Raw genomic sequence first — 17,754 nt, forward strand, 5'->3', positions numbered from 1 at the left:
GCTTTTTTTGAAGGATCAAATTCACAAACACAAAGGATGAAAAGGGTTTTGAAAAATCAAACGTACCTTCAAACTCATTAAAAAAAACACAAAGGGAAGCACGTGTTTCAGAAATTTATTTGAAAGAACTTCAAGAGGAAGTACAAGATAGGTCCCATTCACATCATTTAAAAAAATATAGGAACATCTTTCTTTAACAAATAGCTCACATTCTTGAATGAAAGGATAAAGCTGCCCGCTGCCTACCTGTAACAGCCGGGGGAGAGATAAAGAAAAGCTGCTCAGACCATCACATTTGTTACCACTTCTGAACAAAAGAAGTGGTGAATTTACATTCCCATGAATGACTCTAGAAGATATCTTTGGAACATACAATCATAGAGGTTTACAATTAAATATTCAAACAGAGCCCATAAATAAAAGTGACATATCATGAATGAGTAACCATTATATGTTCAGAAAAAAGCAGACAGAAGTACAGTAGGGGTCTGAATATATGACTGGATGATAAAAACTATTCAACAAGAGAGAAGTTCTGTCTGCAAGCTCATTTGAATTAGTCCAATGGCATTAGGGCTGTATTCAAAAGACAGGCAAAAGTACAGCAACTACTGCTTGTTTTCATGTTCTGAATTGTATGAGCTTTCAATAATACAAGTAGAAAGAAACAGAAGAGTTCTGAGCCAAAATGTCACATCAAGGCCTCAGACAACTCCCTGATCTCAACACAGGTTTCAACAAGACTTCTACTAGACAGAATTTTGTATTCAAGTAAATGAGAATCTCTATAGCACTACATCAGCCAAATCCGATCCAGTTTAATCAAATATCAATCAAATGAGAACTACAGAAAAAGGAACAAGAACAACTATGTATTGGCTCAGACTCTCAACGATGTGGTTTCAGGAAAGGAAGGGGAAATAAGTTGATTAGCAACACGCAATAAACAGCTTTAATAAAACATTTGCCAGGCAAAGTTCTGTTTCTACAGCATATGGCATCAGAGTTCAGTACACACTTCTCAAATAAAAGAAGTTTAAAAAGCAGAGAAGCATGTGTCAACCCAACGAGCAACTCATGTACATGAATTAATAAAATAATAAAAAAAACAAAGAGAGGAGGACATGAAGGCCAAGAATCAGGCAAAGAAAGGAGCACAATATCAAAACAACATAGTAACAGATATTCAGTAACACTGTGTTCACAGTACCTTTGAGTCACCTGGTTTCTTTTCTTTGTAGGGATGGAACTGTACTCTCACCTCATTGTATGATATGTATACTGGGCTTACAATTTAATTTTATCAACATTTTCTCTTTTTCTAAAATGAATGGAAGTCAATTTATGAATGAATATGATTTCTTATTTTTATACCTCTTCTCAGCTGATGAGGTTGAAAGGAGAAGAAAAAACAGATTACAACCTCTGCTTGTTAAGAAAAAGAGTATGGCTACATATTTTTTGTTAAACAGATCTAAATATTAATTTATTTGTATTGGTTTGTCATCATATGAGATACTTTCAAAGCCCAAATTCTTGGTGTCCTTGTGAAAAAGGGATTGGCACTGGTTAACATACATTCTGCTCTGTGTCTAAGGCTGTTGAAAGCGTTTTGTTACAGGTATTTGTTGATATAAACTAAAATGAAAACACAACCATTTGGTTTTGAAATTACTACTCGGTTTTAGTTTGATATCTGACAGATTAATCCTCAAAAAGCCATAGGGCTGGGACATTTGTCACTTGAGATGAAATAAAAATTCTAAGAGGTAGAAGCATGTCATGAGGATCTAGAAGAACAGATTTTCTTCTTTTTGACATTTCTTTGAGTAAAAATTGATCCCTTCATCTGGAAGGAATCCATACATTTGTGTGATCTTACAAAGTGTAGACTCCACTGTTAAAATACAGAGTTAGTACGTGGCGTAACTGACGTCATCGTGTTTTGAGATAATAATGACCACAATAATGAAAAAAATACATCACGCTTAAATATAGTGGTGCCTTTGGGGAAAAAAGGCTTCATCAAAAAGCTGAAAGTAACCCTGTCAGTACCTCTGTGGTCATGTGTTGTTTGCAGCATCAACTTATGTGCTAAATCACTGAGAAGAATACCACACATAAATATCAGACAGACATGTCTGCTTTTAATTTTGAAATAAAAATGTGAAATCACTCCAGGTGATTTCATTAGCCTCACCTGAACCCTAAAAGTGGCTTTACCACTACTCTTTGTGCGCTTTCAGGAAGTTCTGATTGCTAATACACAGGAAAATACTAAAACCCTTTTGGTCACAATACCTCTGCAAGGCTTAGCAAAAAAAGTCTTTAAAAAAGTGTAAAACAGAAAGAAAAACATTAATAAAGACACTGAGTAAGTAACTGGAACATGTAACAGCGCTGAAAGAGTGTACTTATGAGGAGAAGGTAAGAGCTGTGGGGAATGTTGCTATTGAAGAGCTTGACTGAAGGTTTCTTCTAGCACAGAGGACACTTTCATCTGGTCCACCTGGGAAGATAAAACAAATATTTCTATTGATCCATAGGGCATAGAGCTGCTTTAAATATCCATAATCTATTGAACTGAATGAGTCATGAGGAAAACGTCCACATACATTCCTACCTCAGAGATGTGAAGTGAATATAAATGCTAAGTGTGGGATGGTGAGTGGGCATAGAAAGGCATACATAGCAATAAATCTGCAGTATACTCTCTGAGGGTAAAGTGTGTTTGATTTGGAAGGTATGAAACAGGGTCAGGGGTCATGTCACCTTTTAAATCAAGAGAATTTTCACAGTGTGGTATAGTGTTATGTTACATATCTGCATCTATGCATGTAAAAAATACACAAAATTTCAACATACAGTACAGTTGTAAGCTATATCACACCAACCTCACTGATTAAGCCCAGCTCCACCAGCTCTCCAGCCAACTCTTGAACATTTTCATCTGAAACACATACAAGTACGGTTAGTTACAGTAATAAGAAGACATCATTTTTGCCATCAGAATCAATTTAACTGACCAGACACACTTTGTTCTTGTAGACGTGCAAAGTTGAGGATTTCGCTTTTTAATCCTGGTTCCATCATAAATATTAATAACCAACAATAATACAAAGAGCACAGCCTGGACCTGCTCTGAATGTTGACTTTAATGTTTACCTTTGGTTTTATCTGGCAATGTAGAAAATGATTTAATTGAATGGCTTAAAAAAAGAATAGTCTGATAGGAAAATGGTAAATACCAACATGTTTCATCCATCATGATCATCATCGATTATTAAATGGAACTTGCTACGCCTGGTTGCATTTCCTCAGTGTTAGTACCAGTGCTTAATTTCTTGGCTGATGTTTTGAGATTTTTTCCAAAAGTTGAGAGAGCCCTATTTTCATCCCAAAGTCTAATTAGGCCCCTTCAAGAATTCATCTCATCATTTCTCTCCTAAACTAGAACATTTCAGGTATTGTTCATTTTTAAACTTCACATTTAACAATTACACAGAAAAATACTCTGAAAGTCAATAAAACATGTAAACAGCTTCTGATGTATCTTCTGCTTTTGAGATTCCTGGCAAAACATAAAATAAATAAATAAATAAATGTTTAAATTTGGAGCTGCCCCTTGAACCATCTTTCTTTATAGTTTGGAAGTTTTGGTTGATCATTGTGTCACACGTACAATCATATACCGAGCCCATATGGGCTTACATGACACCAAATACATAAATAAACTGATCAGGATCAGGATCAGAATGCATAGTAGTTCTTTTTCATCATGGAACAGAGAAGGAAGATAACTGAAGATGAATCTATTAGTCAATTAAACCATCTTGTCTTTTTCTCCAGGCTTTGGAGACAAAATTAGCAAGTTTAAATACATCAAATTTAACAGTGTTTGCTCATCAGGCGACTGCAGAATTTCAGGGTTTTGACAAATCATTTCATGAAGAAATACAGGATTAATATACTAGCATTATCATAAAAAAAGATGATAAAAATACGATTTTATATCACCCTTTTTTTACACCTGTAAATTGTGCATAGATGCTGCACAGACCCTTGGACAAATGGACTGCCTATAAAGACATGTATTAAGTCTTTGACTGTACTGTAAAATGTAACCTGCTAGAAAGAAAATTTAAAGATAAGTTTAAAAACAATCTCCAGCTCTTCTAGTACTTTACCCCTTACTTGTTCACATTGGTTGGAAAAAATGTCACAACTCACTGCCTTCAGTGAAAGTATGAGGCAAGCTGAGGGAAATTCAGTTCACTGAACAACAAAGAGCTTCTATAGAAGACATATAAAATAAACCCAAGGTTGCATTAAATTAACTTTACTTGCAAAAACACAGCATAGGTCAAATGTTCTAGAACATAATGCCTCTCTCTCCTGAAAACATAGGGATACATCTGCAAAGACATACTTTGAAAGTGAATGGTATTCAATGCGAGTGTTTTTACTCTATTATCGTTCTTAACCTCCCCAAGTTGAGTTTTCTTTGTGTCTATTGAGCAAAGGAGTTGTCATGGTCTACTGATTTTTAATAACCCTGCGGTCAATTTACCATGGCACCAGGAATGTAGCTGGGACAAGACAAACAAGCGGAAAGAGTGGATGATCTGTCAACTATGAGAAAAGAAAAAAATAACTGCAGCCCAAAGCTCTATGATGAAGAGACATGTTAACTGTGGAGGCAGACACTCGCTCGCCTTCAGGTTTTATTATATAAAATACTGTCTAAGACTATACAAGCTTCATATGTGACTGCACTGAAACAGAATAGAGAAGAAACAAGCTGAAGGCCAAGAGAAGGAGAAGTCTAGTGTCTCAGTTAGTTCACGTATCACTGGACTTTGGTGTGCTGATAAGAAATGCTTTAAATAAGATCCCCAGATATCATCAGGAGGAATGGTTCACCAAAGGACTGGGTGTGTCTATGAGCTGAACAAGCTTGAAGTGCATAGCAGTGTTAGGGTATGAGAGAGAGGAAGAAGCAAATGTGAGAAATAAAGAGAAAGGAGAAGATATAAAGTCATAGGAAGATGTGTGTGAATGAGTGTGTGTGTATGAGTGACAGACAGCAGGATGAAAGCCTGGGAAGAGCTGGTCAGTCCCTGACACAGGAGGTGACAGCTGTCAGCTATAGCCTTTCACAGGCTGACATTCCCCACACGCCAGTAACGTTATACATGCCTGCCATACCTGTGTGTAAACCTAAACATTAGATCATACAGACCACATTAGTCTGACAATTCTATCACTGTTTGGTGCTGTCTTTTCTCATTTGCCACTGTCTGCTCCAGTCTGGTGCACTGCAAAGCAACAACTGAAACGCCTCACTTTCTATCAGACACATTCAGTAAGTGCAGATCAGCAGACTATTCAAGTAGAGTCCTCGTATTCCAAGAAAAAGTTTGAAAAAAAACAATGCCTTTGTAATCAAACTAAGGCCATTACAAGAGCGGCTCCTGAATGCAATCCAAATAAAATTGTCCAAAATAGTGGGGAAAGGTTTTTATGACACACACGAGACAGCCAGTCTCCCTGCCTAAAATAGTCATGCATACTGTAAATTTTGTGAAGCCACTGAAGCTTGGGACCTCACTCTCACTTTCTTCCAAGCCTCAGAGAACACACATGGAGAGGTACTGTGTCATGTGAGTGGTAAAGTCCAAATGCAGGAGACCCCAGAAATACCAATAAAATTCTAATTAAAACCAACATAAATTTGTCTTCTATCACCCCCCTAAAGTCAAACGTATTCCAACCATTCATCCTTAACCCTAACTACAAATAAAAGTCTTTTAGACTGACTAAATGGCACGGCTTCAAGAAAATTAGTCTGTACAGTTTTCACTTGGATAGAAAACAATTTACAAAAGCAAATCTGACAACAAATACACTTCATTTTCCAAATAAACAAGCAGGGTAAATACTATATGGTGTGGATATTTCACTAAAAATTATCTAAAATTGCTAGTATTGGGACAAACCTGAGAAAGCATACAATTAGACACACACTTGAAAGGCAGGCCTTTAATCCTCTTATCTTTCCTGAATCTCACCTAGAAAGGACACATCTTCACCACTGTCATACAGCTGTAGCATACACTTTAATGCAAACCTGCTGGAAATGCCAAAGGTTTGTTGTGTTCACAGTCTACCCTTTTATTGCTTTTGTCCAATACAGAAAACATCCCAGCATTCCTTTGATGAAACGAAACTCCACAATGAACTCAGCAGAAACCTATAGGACAGCTGGGAGAAGAATTAAGTGTGTGGGTCCACTATAGCAGGATTACTGACTGAATCTTTAAGATCAGAGATGGAGTAAGTGTCAGGGTGTGATAAAAGATGTGGTCTTACGAGGTAACATGTCACAGCTTAGATGCCTGTTCAGTTTATCCTCCAGTTTCAGTAGTAACGTTAACTAAAAGGGAAGGAAGCAGACAAAACAAATGTTTTTTTTGTACTTCCGTATGGTTAAGAAATAATATTTTGCACTGTTAATGGGTTAAGCAATACAATATTAGGTTATAAATATTATTATAGAGACTTACATGAAACTTTGCTCCCTCCTCCACAGGCTCAACATTACACTGCATTTGAATGACCTGCAGAAGAAGCATGGAAATATCAACGTGTATGTCTCTGTTGTAGTGCTAGTGTGTTTTTAGATAAGTGATTTAGTCCATCAAGTATTCAGTGTGTACTTTGATTTAGCAACTGATCATTACAATTAAGAAAACTAGTTAAGAAGAATAAATTAATAATGTCATTATTGTGACTGTATATTTATTTAATGATATGCAGGACAATATGTTATACACACCCGTCGTGTCTCAAGTTCTGCAGGTTCAGGGGTCGGTGATTTGACCAAGGGGGCGACAACAGGAGACTTAACAGTCTCAGGTTGAGGCTGCTGTGGACAGGGCAGCCCAAATGCTGTCATTGGATAAATACCATTCCTGATACAGGATGAACAAAAAAGAGACAATAAGAGACTGACAAAGAAACTGGAAGGTCACAATGGGAAAAACACTGGAGTTATACAATTTTATATAAAATTTGGGAAATTTGGATTGTGCAAAAATTTAAGGTGGACTACAAGATCAGTAGAAAAATAAGAGAAATGAAAAATAAAAATCACATTTAGAAAATTAAAAACACACAAACAACACATGAAGAAAAATCACTGAATAAAACAGTGTCAAATTAAATACAGCGACCATCAATTTGATCGTGCGTAAAAACAGATGTGATGCTAGTAAATAAAATGTCAGTAGGAAAATACAGAGCAGAAAGAGAGACTACAAACTAGCTACAGGTGAAACAACCTCCAAAACGAATTCCATGAATATTGTTTTTAGATGTTATTTTGACCTTTTATGATATTGTTCTTAAGTATGATGAAAGACAAAGAGCAACAACAAAAAGTCCGATAATGCCCCCATGTGGCAAGATGGTGCTGTACCTTTCAGTCTTGAAAAATTCAGATAAGCACTGCCTCACTTCTTACCTCACATCCTCCAGGAATTTATCAAGCTCCAAGGCGGGAAACTGGGAAAGCCTACGGGAGAATAAGTAATGAAAAAAATCCGACTACAGTTTGAGATTTTTGAATGAGAAGATAAAGATCAGATGTTTAGTATGGAAGAAACATTTCTCAGGGGTTGGATATTTGAAAATTTGCAAAATCTTAGGATCAGAATCCTATAATATTTCCTAAACTATAATATCAGGGTCTATTTGACAAACTTTTTATGCTCCCACACTTTCATCTTACTTGAGCTGAACGTCCTCTCTTGTCTCAGCAATGACCAGGTTTGGGTCCAGGTTCTTTGTAATCTCCTCCAGGGCATTTTCAGGAATCATGTCTGGTCAGAAGCACACCAAAAAAGACTGATTAGGTGGCAGTGGTTGTAGGATTTGTCCCTTATAAAGTACAGATGCTTACACTGTCATAAGTGAATTAAAACTATATTGTAGAGAAAGAAAATGTCCCATGGACAGACATCCCACATTGAATGTATGTGTTTTGTGTATCAGATTTCTCAGGGCTTAAAAATGATTTTTTAAGGGTAATATTATGTTAATATTCATTGTAGTGTGAATCCAGGCTGTCATCACCAGAAATCCCTGCTATAAAAATTATTACACAGTACTGTTTAGCCATCCCATCTTGGTCTAATTGTTTATTCTGATATAAATGGGAATATCATTTAAGAAATTAACATCTTATTGTATTTAAGAGATTATAAGATCCTTAAAAAATATCAAGGAAAAAAAGGCAGACTGATTCTTGCAACATCTTTGGGCAAACACTTTTCTGCCCTCTGCTGGCTATTTGAGAGAATGCAGACTGAAGGCCCTTTTTTAAACTATTCTTCATGGGCTTTAATTTTGAAATCAAGTAAAAAAAATCACTACCTCTCTTCAGTCTATGGACCAAACTACCAAAGCTGCTGTTCTACGTCTTGGTATTTTTATACGTGTTGGCTTCCATCCTTAAGCCTGTCCATTCTCTGTATAAACAGGCAATTAAGATCCTGGATAAGAAACCCAGATGGCATCACTGTGAAATTATTGAGAAACAAAAGCTTTTTACCTTTGAAAATTTTGTAAATTTTAGTATTTTGAAGCTGTTTTTTAAATGTTTAAATAATTGTGTGTCACCTCTGTTTTCTGGTGTCGCTGTAAGGCGTCAGGGCGCCCACAGACTTAACACCAGAGCCTCAGTCAGCGGGAACTGTGTGGTTCCAAAGTTTAAAACATCATTTGGACAGTCCAGCTTCTCTTTCAAGGGTTCAAGACTGTGGAACTACCTTCCTTCTGATCTAAAACAACAGTCTGACATGAATATGTTCAGCAGAGCTCTAAAACAGTGGCTGAAGTCAAGCCAGAACTGCTCACATGATGTTTAATGTTTGATATTATTTGAAATGTGTCTTCTTTGCAAATGTAGACTTTTATGTAGACCTCTCTTTTTTAACTTTCTACTATGGACTAATCCCCTCCTTAAAAGCCTCCTATGGACAGGTGATGAAAATTAGCACTAGTGCTATAACACTTAAAACAATGCATCTGGTGTTTTCCAACGTAATTGTTATGTCCATATTAAATAAATAAATAAATAAATAAATAATAAAGACTCACGTTGGTGGCTGACAATACAATGTGCTGCTAGCAGTTTTAGCAGAGGTACTTCAAACAGAGCCTGATTAAACAGCATCTCTCGTGCTGTAGGCCGCGTATGGGGATCACACTCAAGGCACTTCTGGATTAACTCCTGCAAAAACAAAACAAACATTGTGGTCTCCCCTTCTACCAAATTAACTTTTACACTAAAAGAGAATTCAAGATACAAAATCAAGGGTTAGGATTTATGTACATCTTACACTGGCATAATACCTCAAGGTACTCATTATTCAAGCACAAATTCACAGTCTTTCTCTCACCCTCTGCAGCGGGTCCTCCAGTAATTGGATGGCATTGTTTATGGCTTCCTGAGAAACATATGATGAGTCTCCATTCCCCTGGATTTCCAGGAGCGCCATCTAAAATACAGCAGCACAGATCAACACAGTGCATTTGGGAAGAGATCAGGCCTTTATATCTTTACATAGAGTCCCTTCTCACCTCCAAGGCACACATGCCAAACGAGTAGATGTCTACAGCTGTGGTCACATCATCATCAGCTTTGAAAAAATGAAAAAATCTGAAATTACTATTTTGAAGGCAAACTATTATTATTTACAGTCATGGACAAAAGTATTGGGACCCCTGGAATTTTTCCAGAAAATACACCATTTCTCCCAGAAATTGTTACAGTTACAAATGTTTTTGGTATACACGTTTATTTCCTTTATGTGCATTGGAACAACACAAAAAAGTGGAAGAAAAAAGCAAAATTGACATAACTTTACACAAAACTCAAAAAATGGGCCAGAAAAATTTGTTTTTAATATTTAGTTGCACACCCTTAGGAAAAAATAACTGAAACCAATCGCTTCCTATAACCATTAACAAGCTTCCTACACCTCTCTACTGGAATTTTGGACCATTCTTCTTTTGCATACTGCTACAGATCTCTCATATTTAAAGGGTGCCTTCTTACAACAGCAATTTTGAGATCTCGTCATAGTTGTTCAATGGGATTTAGATCCATACTCATTGCCAGCCACTTCAGAACTCTCCAGTGCTTTGTCTCCAACCATTTCCTGGTGCTTTTTGAGATATGTTTGTGGTCATTGTCCTGCTGGAACATCCATGACCTCTGACGCAGACCCAGCTTTCTGACACTAGGCCCTACATTGTGGCCCAAAATCCTTCGATGGTCTCCAGATTTTATGATTCCTTGCACACAGTCAAGGCACCCAGTGCCAGAGGCAGCAAAATAACCCCAAAACATCTTTGATCCTCCACCATGTAGGTACTGTCAGCAGTGGGGTTCTCCTCGGTCTCCTGCAATAGCGCTTCATCTCACTCAGATGACAACATTTGGTCTGAGCTGACACTTTTGCACCCCGAGTCTGCAGGACAGCCTGAATTTGTGTGGAAGTTGACTGAGGATGTTTATCCACCATTCCAACTATCCTGCGTTGCATTCATTTGTCAATTTTTCAGTTCCATCAACGTCCAGGGAGATTAGCCACAGCTCCATGGGTTATAAACTTCTTGGTTATATTACGCACAGTGGACAAAGGAATTTCAAGATCTCTGGAGATGGTCTTGTAACCTTGAGATTGTTCATATTTTTCCACAATTTTGCTTCTTAAGTCCTCAGACAATTCTCAGCTCTTCTTTCTGTTCTCCATGCTTGGTGTGACACACACAGGCACACAACACAAAGGTTGAGCCAACTTTTATACATTCTAACTGGCTTCAGATGTGATTTCTATATTGCCAGCACCTGTTACTGCCACAGGTGAGTTTAAATGAGCATCACATGCTTGAAATAAAATGATTTACCCAGTTTTAAAAGGGTGCCAACAATTTTGTCCAGCCCATTTTTGAGTTTGTGTAAAATTATGTAAATTTTTGCTATTTTCTTCTGTCTATTTGTGTTGTTCCAATGCACATAAAGGAAATAAATGTGAATACCAAAAACATTTGTAACTGTAAACTGTGAGGATAGTAGCTCACAGATGCCTGAAGCCTGCATCACTCTCCATCAAGAGTTCCCTTCCTTACTGAATGCTGGTATTTTATGGACCTTTTTCAACTTTCTGTGGATAAGTTGGGAAAATTGACCCCAACCAGAAGAGCTGAATGGAAATTTGTCATCCAAGTAAGTTTATGGCTGATGCTTTTTTCTTCTAATGGCTGATAACTAGACAATGTGAAAACAATGTGCCAGCTTTTTAAGTGGAAAACTGAGCAGAAATAACTAGCTTTAGCTTAGTTACTTGTTGATGAAGCCTGTAGACCCAAACAGCTGTTGAGATAGGTTGAGGTGGAAGAGCACATAGCCAGTAGGCGAAGCTCGCATTGCAAAGTAGTGCCAAACACAGACGCTTTCTGGGTGAAAAATAAAATGCTTCCAAAAATTAGGACAGTGTACAACTTAGCCGACATCGGTTTTTGCCCCATTTTTAACTTAAATTTGCTAATTTACGTGGCGCTGGAGTTTCGATCTGCTATGCTGTCCAGCTTCTCCAAGAATGTCCTGTTTGAATGGCAGTACTTACAGAAGTCTCTGCAGGCTAATGGCACTACTACTGCCAAGTACCTTATACAATCCAGATTCAAAATACTTTCAATTGTCCAACACACAATTTAATGTTGTGAGATACCAAATATTTCCATGGATAAAAAATGAAGTGGAATAAAATTATCCCAACATAGTTATGTTAAAATACATTTCTAACGCATCTGTATTGTCTTATTTACCCTACAGGTCAGGGAAGAAGTGACTAAAACATGTAACTTCCTATCCTCTTCTTGTTACTCTTGTTCTTGTTATTCATCTCCCTCAGCAAGCTCTAAGCTGCTGCTATAATCAAATTCAAAACTCTGTTGTTCCTTTACAAAACAACAGCAAACATGGCCCGTGCCTTCCTGCCTACTTCCCACTACAATCTGTCATTGAAGGGCCCCTGGACCTACCTTTACAACAGTAACCTACGCCACTAGCTAGACACTTGTCCTGTGTAGTTCTCTGGTGGCTAAATAAGTGACAAAACTCCATTTGATCCGCACAATTACTTTCCACCTACAGAAAAAGACTCTTTCATCGACACCTCCACACATAAAGGTACAGTTTGTAATATTTCACCTGGTAGCATTTAGCGAAAAAACACTTGGAAAAAATGGAAGATAATATTTATAAGAAGGCCTATCTAAATTAGTATCTAATCACCCAAATATATATAACTGTTATTTGGTCCCTTTTTTGGTACTTAAAACACAAAAGATCCAAAAATCCAAGATGGCAGAGTGCATGGAGGGGACCCTCCCCATGTATGAATAAAAGGCCTATAATAAAAAAAAACAAAACAAAACAAAAAAAAACAAAAAACAGTTTTAAACTTCCAGATGATTAAACACTAATCTCGAGAGGCCTAATTCTATATATATATAATGTTTAGTATAATTGAGTTTGCTTTGTTAAATGCTACTGGGCTAAATATTAGACAGCGCACCTTTAATAGCTGGATGACACCACTGATGTTGATCAACATGATGATGATGATATTGAGGATGCTGTTGATATGACATGGATATTTTAGAGTATATCTGATATCAAGCAACAGCTGCTGCTGTTGTCGTTGATAATAAAAAAAGAAACAAATCCACTTATACACACCTTGTGGATTGCCTCAGCTGTTAGCACCTCCTGTTGTCTGATTGGCCTTGGAGCTGTTTGTTTACATTCACTCATGTTTTTTTCACCTGTTTAGATCCTTATTTGTATTGTACTTATCCTCAAATGTCGTTGCTTTGGCTAAAAGCTTCAACTCAGTGAATTGAAGGATTATGGAAGTTGTTTTACCTCCATATTCTGGAGCATAGAAGTGCAAATTCTTCTGCTCCTCATGACATGTCTTCACATGGCTGTTGATGGTGTCTGGAGCCACTGCAGATGAAAAAAGAGGAGATAATAAACAAAAGAAGAACATATTAAGCTGAGAGGAATGAATATAAAACAAGAGGAAGAGGAAAATTTAGGTAATACTTCTATAATCTTTAAACAATAGTGTGTGTTACTGTCACTGAAGCTGCCATTAGCAGATGGGGCTTTAGTAGCAGCACCTGACTTGTCGAGTGTGTGCACACAAAACAGTGGTTGTCTAGATGACACTTTACTCATCAACAATGTGTTGTGTTATTTTGGAACCAGACAAAAACAGAGGTGTATCAACACCATTTTTGTCAAGAGAAATCTTAACAGTAAGCAAAAAAATCCTTGTATTACAATGAGACATTTCAAGTCTTCAAATCCTGTTTGCTCCAGCCCCTTTACTCTCTCTCAGACTGAAACCAGTGCCTGTTTGTACCTGATCCAATCTTGATGAGCCCGTTGTGCTGGATGAAGATGGTGTCACAGGTCAGATTACCATGGATGATGGGAGGGTCACATGAGTGGAGATAACTGCAGTACAAATTAAAAAAATACACCAAATATGAGTATAGAAAAAGAAAATACTTCTTTTTTAAATCTAAGTGTGTTTCTCTTTGAGTGACTGCTATACTGAATTAAAAATAATGTGTGAAAAGGTGAAACCAACCTGAGAGCAGAGAGGATCTGTGTGCACCATCTCTTCCAAGCCTGCAGGACCATACAACTTGTCAGAATTCTAATCAGTCCGTTCTCATTATGGAGTATCTACAACCTAAAATATGATTTAATTTTTCTAACATCAGTATAACAGTTTGAATATAATCTATCCTCCTTTTTTCTTCTATTTCCCCTTACTTCCAAAAGACCCTTTTATCCATTTAACGATAAAAGAGAATTAAATGATACCTTTTCATTCATAGTTTTGTGATTTTTCTTTGTCTTCTTTAGAAACTGCTTCAAGCTTCCTGATGACATATACTCGGTGATGAAAATCACCTGAAGGACAGACAGAGATAATGGAAAATATAATGAAATATAAATGACAAAAAAGACACACAAACTAATATTTTAAGATATTAACAATAGATAACGGATTACAATGAAGATCCATGCCTCTGTTTTAAGGAAATCAGTCCATGTTTGGCTGATCAGAGACTCACCCTGGCCCGGTTGTCCTTCGTATCAGCCCAGTATTTATGAAACTTAACAATATTTGCATGCTCCAAATGGATCAGATTATCAAATACCGCCTTCACTTTCTCCTGCGCACAAAGAAAATGAAACAAACAGTATATGTTACAATACTTTCAATCATAAGTGGGCAATGCTTTTCTAATACCTCCTCTTTATCTAACTGTTGGGTTATTTTTTTTAGAAATAACTAAACATGGGGACAATTTCTTAAGGAAATTACTTTTTGTCTCAAGTTGTCCATACAGGGGTCCTACACACTTGTAAGAATAAATTTAAGACTTTTTAAAACCCTTTTGAAACTTTTTGATCTCGCTGTCCATTCTACCTTTACTCTTGAACAAAACCCAAGGTACTTCAACTCCTCCTCTTGGGGCAAAGACACTATCCCATCTAGAGGGAGCAACCCACCATTCTCTGGCAGAGAACCATGGCCTCGGACTCGCAGATGCTGACCCTCATCCCTCATTGTTTCAGTATTGCTTAATTTAAAATCACTGGACTTTGGGCAGTTACATTACAGGATAACATATTAATAAATTTCATATTAACACTGTATGTACTTTTATCAATAAAAAAATGACAGTATTCTGAAAGTATTGTGAACAGCTTAAAATAACACCATATTATACAAAATGCTGAGGATCAATGACCCTCTGAAATTTGAGATTTCTTATCCTGTTTAAAAGAAAAAGACAAACTATCCATCAACTGCTATATAAAACGATAGGAGAGCTTCTGATTTAAAAAAAAAAAAAAATCCACAACAGGTAGAACTGTTTTCCAATGAAGTAGCCGGACACTTTTGTTTGACAGTAGCTCAGAGATACTTGTAAAGTATTATCAACAATGTATGAGCAATGGTCAACCTTTAAATTCAGTGGCATCTCTATCCACTATTTAGTTTGTTTCCAATAAAGCTGCCTCCTCTTCTTCATCATATTTTGTCATCAAATACATCTTTACAACTATGGACCATGGATCTTTTTAAAAGGCAAGTGTCCTCTTCCCTTATTAACGGCTTAAGTTTCACTCTCATAGTATTTTCACTAAGGTCACTGAAATAAAATATAATTTGCTTATATCCATAGTAAATCAACAGTACAATTAGATCTCCAATTAGGGCTACATAAGTAACGCTTGAACTTTCCTAACTTGTAACACTGTGTCTCACCTCCAGTAGTTTGAAGTTTTTCCTTTCTGAGATCATGACTTCATTCCAAACTACCTCCACACCTTCCTCTGTGTCCATGGCCAAGTATGCAGCATCTATACCCGGGACATTACGCTGATTCACCTGCAGCAGAAAGTACAATGTGACAATGCAGACACTTTCATTAAGTAGCAATGTACATCTGAGAGAAAGTAAAACACAAGCAAAGATCTAGACAGGATGAAACAGCATCAGCATTGCTTTGTAAGCAATACGGGATTTAAATTGGATGCAAGCTGCAACTGGAAACCAGTGTAAAGAGATAAACAGTTGAGTGACATATTCAGTCTCAAATTTCAAGACATAAGAAAAAAAAAAGCCATTAGAAAAGAAAAACTTTACACATTAGCAAAAAAACATACTGCTCCATGAAATACAAACCGTGGATAAATAAAGGTCCACCATTAAGTCTCAAACATTTTTAAAATTGTGCTCTAAGAAAATATCTTTGCTTTTGTTAAACAGCAGGAAACAGCATCTACACTTAGCACAAAAATTAAGGAAATTTGTGTTTGGTAGATTATTTGTTGTAACAGTGCTTGGAAATAAATCTTTCTATCCTGTTGGAAAGCCTTCTTATTTTCCTTTTAAATAGTGCCACATTTGACCATATGATCCAACTGCCACAGGCAGAATCTGGACTCTTCACCGAACACAACATTCCTCCACATGTTCAGGCTCCAGTGCACATGTTGCCAACACCAGCGCATACGGGCCTGACGGTGAAGGGCAGACATGGCAGGCCTAGTGGCAGCCCTAAGAGACCGGAGATTGGCTGCATGCAGTCAGTTCTGGATTGTCTGGGCTGAGAGATGTCGGCCATGACGTCCTGCAAACCTTGACAGCATATCTGTAGAAGACAGTCTGCGTCTCCTCAAAACAAAAGTCAATAGCAACAGCAGGACAAGCCGTTTGGCACTGGCAGAGAAGATTTGGCTAATTTTTCATGGGCGCAACCCACATACTCAGCTCTGCTGCTCATCCCACAAATGCATGTTCCTTACAAATATGGCACCATTTAAAAGGGAAATAAGCAGGATTTCCAGTGGTACATGATTTGCCAGTAAGCACTGCTACTACAAAGAAATAATTTAGCAAACACAAATGCCCTTACTCTTTGTACTAGGTTAATAAATTCAGTCAGCCTTAAACCAAAAGCTGGCATTGAATCTGAAGAGCAGAGCAGTCTAGTAGTGACTGTTCCTATGAGACTGGATTAAAAAGCTGATACTCTTTCCTACCTCCTCTCTACGTTTCTGCCAGCGGCCACAGGGACTCTCCTCCAGGATCTCACACTCATCTTCACTCTCATCCTCATCCTCTGTTGCTGTAGAGACACGAGGCTGTTTGGAGGTCACCGGTGTTGCCACAGTCGCTGCATCTTGTACCTGTTGAGTATGGCTGGGGATATTTCCTGCAGTGACCTCTGGCATGTTTTCCTCTGTACCTGGAGCTCCTTTTTCCTGTGTCCCTGACATCATGATACAACTTACAGGTATGCCGTCTCTCTCTGACCGGGGCTCCTGTCTGCTGTGATATGTGAAGGGAAGCCTCTTTCCTGCGTTCTCCTCTGTGTGGCAGCTGGTTACAAACACATTTTCTCTGGCGTGGCTTTCACCAAGGTACAGCTACAGGAGGAAGAATTGCAAACAAATGAACCATGTAGACAGAAAGGGGTACCGTTACCTTTTGAAAGACATTACAGGTATCATATTTGAAGTAAAGTCGTACTTTCACACCTCTCTTAGTTTACAACAGTGCGACTTACCCCGTATGATACAAGCCCAACAGAAGCAGTAGGACGAACTTGAATTACACTAAAGTTTTAAACTAACTGGATATCATTGCTTTTGAATGCTTCTGCTAAAGCTCAATATTAGTTTAATGAGTTCAGCCTCCCACTCCTTGGCTAACTTTTACTGGCTAACAGGCTAATGTAAGTTAAATAAACAGATACATATCACACATTGAGTCTCAAAGCATAGAGAGCTTACCATGCGAGAGGAAACTATCCCGGGATAAATGTCCTTGGGTTACATGTTGCTATGAAGCAGTTTAAAGAGACGCCTCATGATAAAAAATGTAGATCGTCATAAACTATGTTAGGCTTCTAGTCTTTTTCTCCTAGCAGAAGTGGGAGGGGCGGAGCTAAGCTTGGGGAGCGCTTGCTTGCGCAAAGAAAACGCAGTATTAAGGGGGGGCTTCGTAATACTACTACACCAACAAATGAGTTGGACCCATTCTTTGAATATCAGGTTGAAAACGAATACAAAGTTTACGA

General features: G+C 37.6%; 1 protein-coding gene and 1 long non-coding RNA gene across 2 annotated transcripts in view; one reads left to right on the forward strand and one right to left on the reverse strand.

Moving 5' to 3' along the window:
• LOC121514020 overlaps nucleotides 1–6,832 on the forward strand; it is a 52,823-nt gene extending 45,991 nt beyond the window's left edge. The window contains exons 2-3 of the long non-coding RNA XR_005992244.1: nucleotides 6,197–6,336; nucleotides 6,593–6,832. This is a non-coding gene — a long non-coding RNA (uncharacterized LOC121514020). The remainder of the gene's footprint in view (nucleotides 1–6,196; nucleotides 6,337–6,592) is intronic.
• On the reverse strand, nucleotides 101–17,605 carry LOC121514001 (nuclear receptor-binding protein-like). Its single transcript, XM_041794061.1, has 18 exons — nucleotides 17,468–17,605; nucleotides 16,715–17,101; nucleotides 15,435–15,557; nucleotides 14,230–14,331; nucleotides 13,976–14,065; nucleotides 13,737–13,777; nucleotides 13,506–13,600; nucleotides 13,001–13,084; nucleotides 9,646–9,704; nucleotides 9,465–9,563; nucleotides 9,163–9,295; nucleotides 7,793–7,883; nucleotides 7,526–7,576; nucleotides 6,839–6,974; nucleotides 6,567–6,620; nucleotides 6,373–6,436; nucleotides 2,895–2,950; nucleotides 101–2,509 (listed from the first exon to the last, which is right to left on the reverse strand). Exons 1-18 carry the CDS (start codon nucleotides 17,468–17,470, stop codon nucleotides 2,450–2,452), a joined length of 1,728 nt encoding a protein of 575 aa, XP_041649995.1. The 5' UTR covers nucleotides 17,471–17,605; the 3' UTR covers nucleotides 101–2,449.
• Between the last annotated feature and the right edge of the window lie 149 nt (nucleotides 17,606–17,754).

Source organism: Cheilinus undulatus, linkage group 1, assembly GCF_018320785.1.
Source record: "Cheilinus undulatus linkage group 1, ASM1832078v1, whole genome shotgun sequence".
Classification (NCBI taxonomy): Eukaryota; Metazoa; Chordata; class Actinopteri; order Labriformes; family Labridae; genus Cheilinus; species Cheilinus undulatus.